The 1547-nt window shown below is 35.3% G+C and overlaps 1 protein-coding gene across 1 annotated transcript in view; it reads left to right on the forward strand.

Moving 5' to 3' along the window:
* The window catches only part of LOC122789939, a 236747-nt gene extending 235875 nt beyond the window's left edge, over positions 1–872 (forward strand). The window contains exon 3 of the mRNA XM_044057415.1: positions 182–872. Within this exon, the coding sequence (XP_043913350.1) occupies positions 182–613 (432 nt within the window). The 3' untranslated portion in view covers positions 614–872. The remainder of the gene's footprint in view (positions 1–181) is intronic.
* The last annotated feature ends 675 nt before the right edge of the window (positions 873–1547 follow it).

Raw genomic sequence — 1547 nt, forward strand, 5'->3', positions numbered from 1 at the left:
TATTACTGTAAGCACCTAATTTGTGTTTTCCAAACTTAGCACTGTTTTATTTCATTCATGGGTTAATGTTAATTTTACAGCTGCATGATTTGTAAATGGCATTTAAATTTAAAATGTAGAACTAAGAATGAAACAAACATTCTGCATATTTAAGTTTTGTTTTTCTGTCTCTCTTAAACAGGTAGTTCCCTTTGGAATACTGGAACTTTTCATAAATAACAAAGCTCCTATCGCATTCAAAACTGATTTGGGACACTTCTGGAGTGTTAGTGATGGAAATATAAAGACAATTGAAGCTCCACACTTGACTATGACTCCCAGTGCAAAATTCTTTGTTGAAAAGGGACCATCAGGAAGGATACTTCTCAAAACTCCACAGAACAAGTACCTGAGTCGTATCCATCGTAATGGTATTGACTATATAGAAGCTGCTAAAGATGAACCAGATGTCTTCTGTGAATTTATTGTGATTCAGTCCTATACGATGGCTCTTCAGGCTGACAACGGCAAATATTTAAGCCGCATCCGCTGGGGATCTCGTGATACTATTGAGGCAGCAAAGCAAAATATTGATGTGTTTTGTTACTTTGATGTAGTCCCATACAGTGAATAATATGTATGAAAGATTATAGTTTTCTGCCATGGCTTTCTTGTTTTAGAGGACTCTCTCATTTCTTTTCCTGAAAATCTGTACTGAGTTATGTATATGGTGTTTTTTTCTAGAGTGGTATTTAAATAGTTAACCTGTCATGTTAATCCCTGAATTTTGACTTGGGAAACACATTATGAAAACTCACTGATACTGGATGTGGTGACTTGTATTCAGGCACTTTTAAGGTAGAAGCTTCTTTATTAAAATGCTCTTACATGGAGACCGATATCACTTTTATAACATTGGTCACTCCCTTAAATCAGTGCAAATGTCAAGTATTTTAAGATAATGTTTTAGCTTATATTTGGTAATGAACATCACTATTACACAGATTCATTTTTACACGTTTTTCAATATCATGAGCACAGTCTCTCTTGTTGCCATACAAATTCTTTTTGATATTAAGAATGAAGACTGCCTCTGTCTCTATTTTGTGGTTTCACTCTCCCCTCTCAAAAAAATGACTATTTACAACACAGGTCTGACCTTACTTTGCTATGTAGGCCAGTCCATAGATCATTAGAATCTGTCCATCACCATACTCTGTAGCTTTCTCTTCAGGTGACGTTCCATGCATATGTATTGCAAAAGAGGGCTATTGTCCTATCTTGGTATGTCACAGGACAGAAAGATAAACATTTAATCAAATGTAGTACAATTCAACCACATAAACTATTGACTATATCTAGGCTTTGTAGCAGGGTGCATGAATTTTTTAAGCTTGCATGACTAAGTTCTGCTGATAATGAACATTTTTCAGCAAATTCTAGTAATGTGGGAAGATTTGGGAACACAGGTTTGTCACTCAGTCTACCCACCCTGGAGATGAATGTGTTGCCTCAGAATTCACACATTTTTCTTTATTTTTCCATTCATCTCTAAAATGTCAGTCTTT

This window comes from Protopterus annectens, chromosome 15.part0 (assembly GCF_019279795.1).
Source record: "Protopterus annectens isolate FY-2018-M chromosome 15.part0, PAN1.0, whole genome shotgun sequence".
NCBI classification, from domain to species: domain Eukaryota; kingdom Metazoa; phylum Chordata; order Ceratodontiformes; family Protopteridae; genus Protopterus; species Protopterus annectens.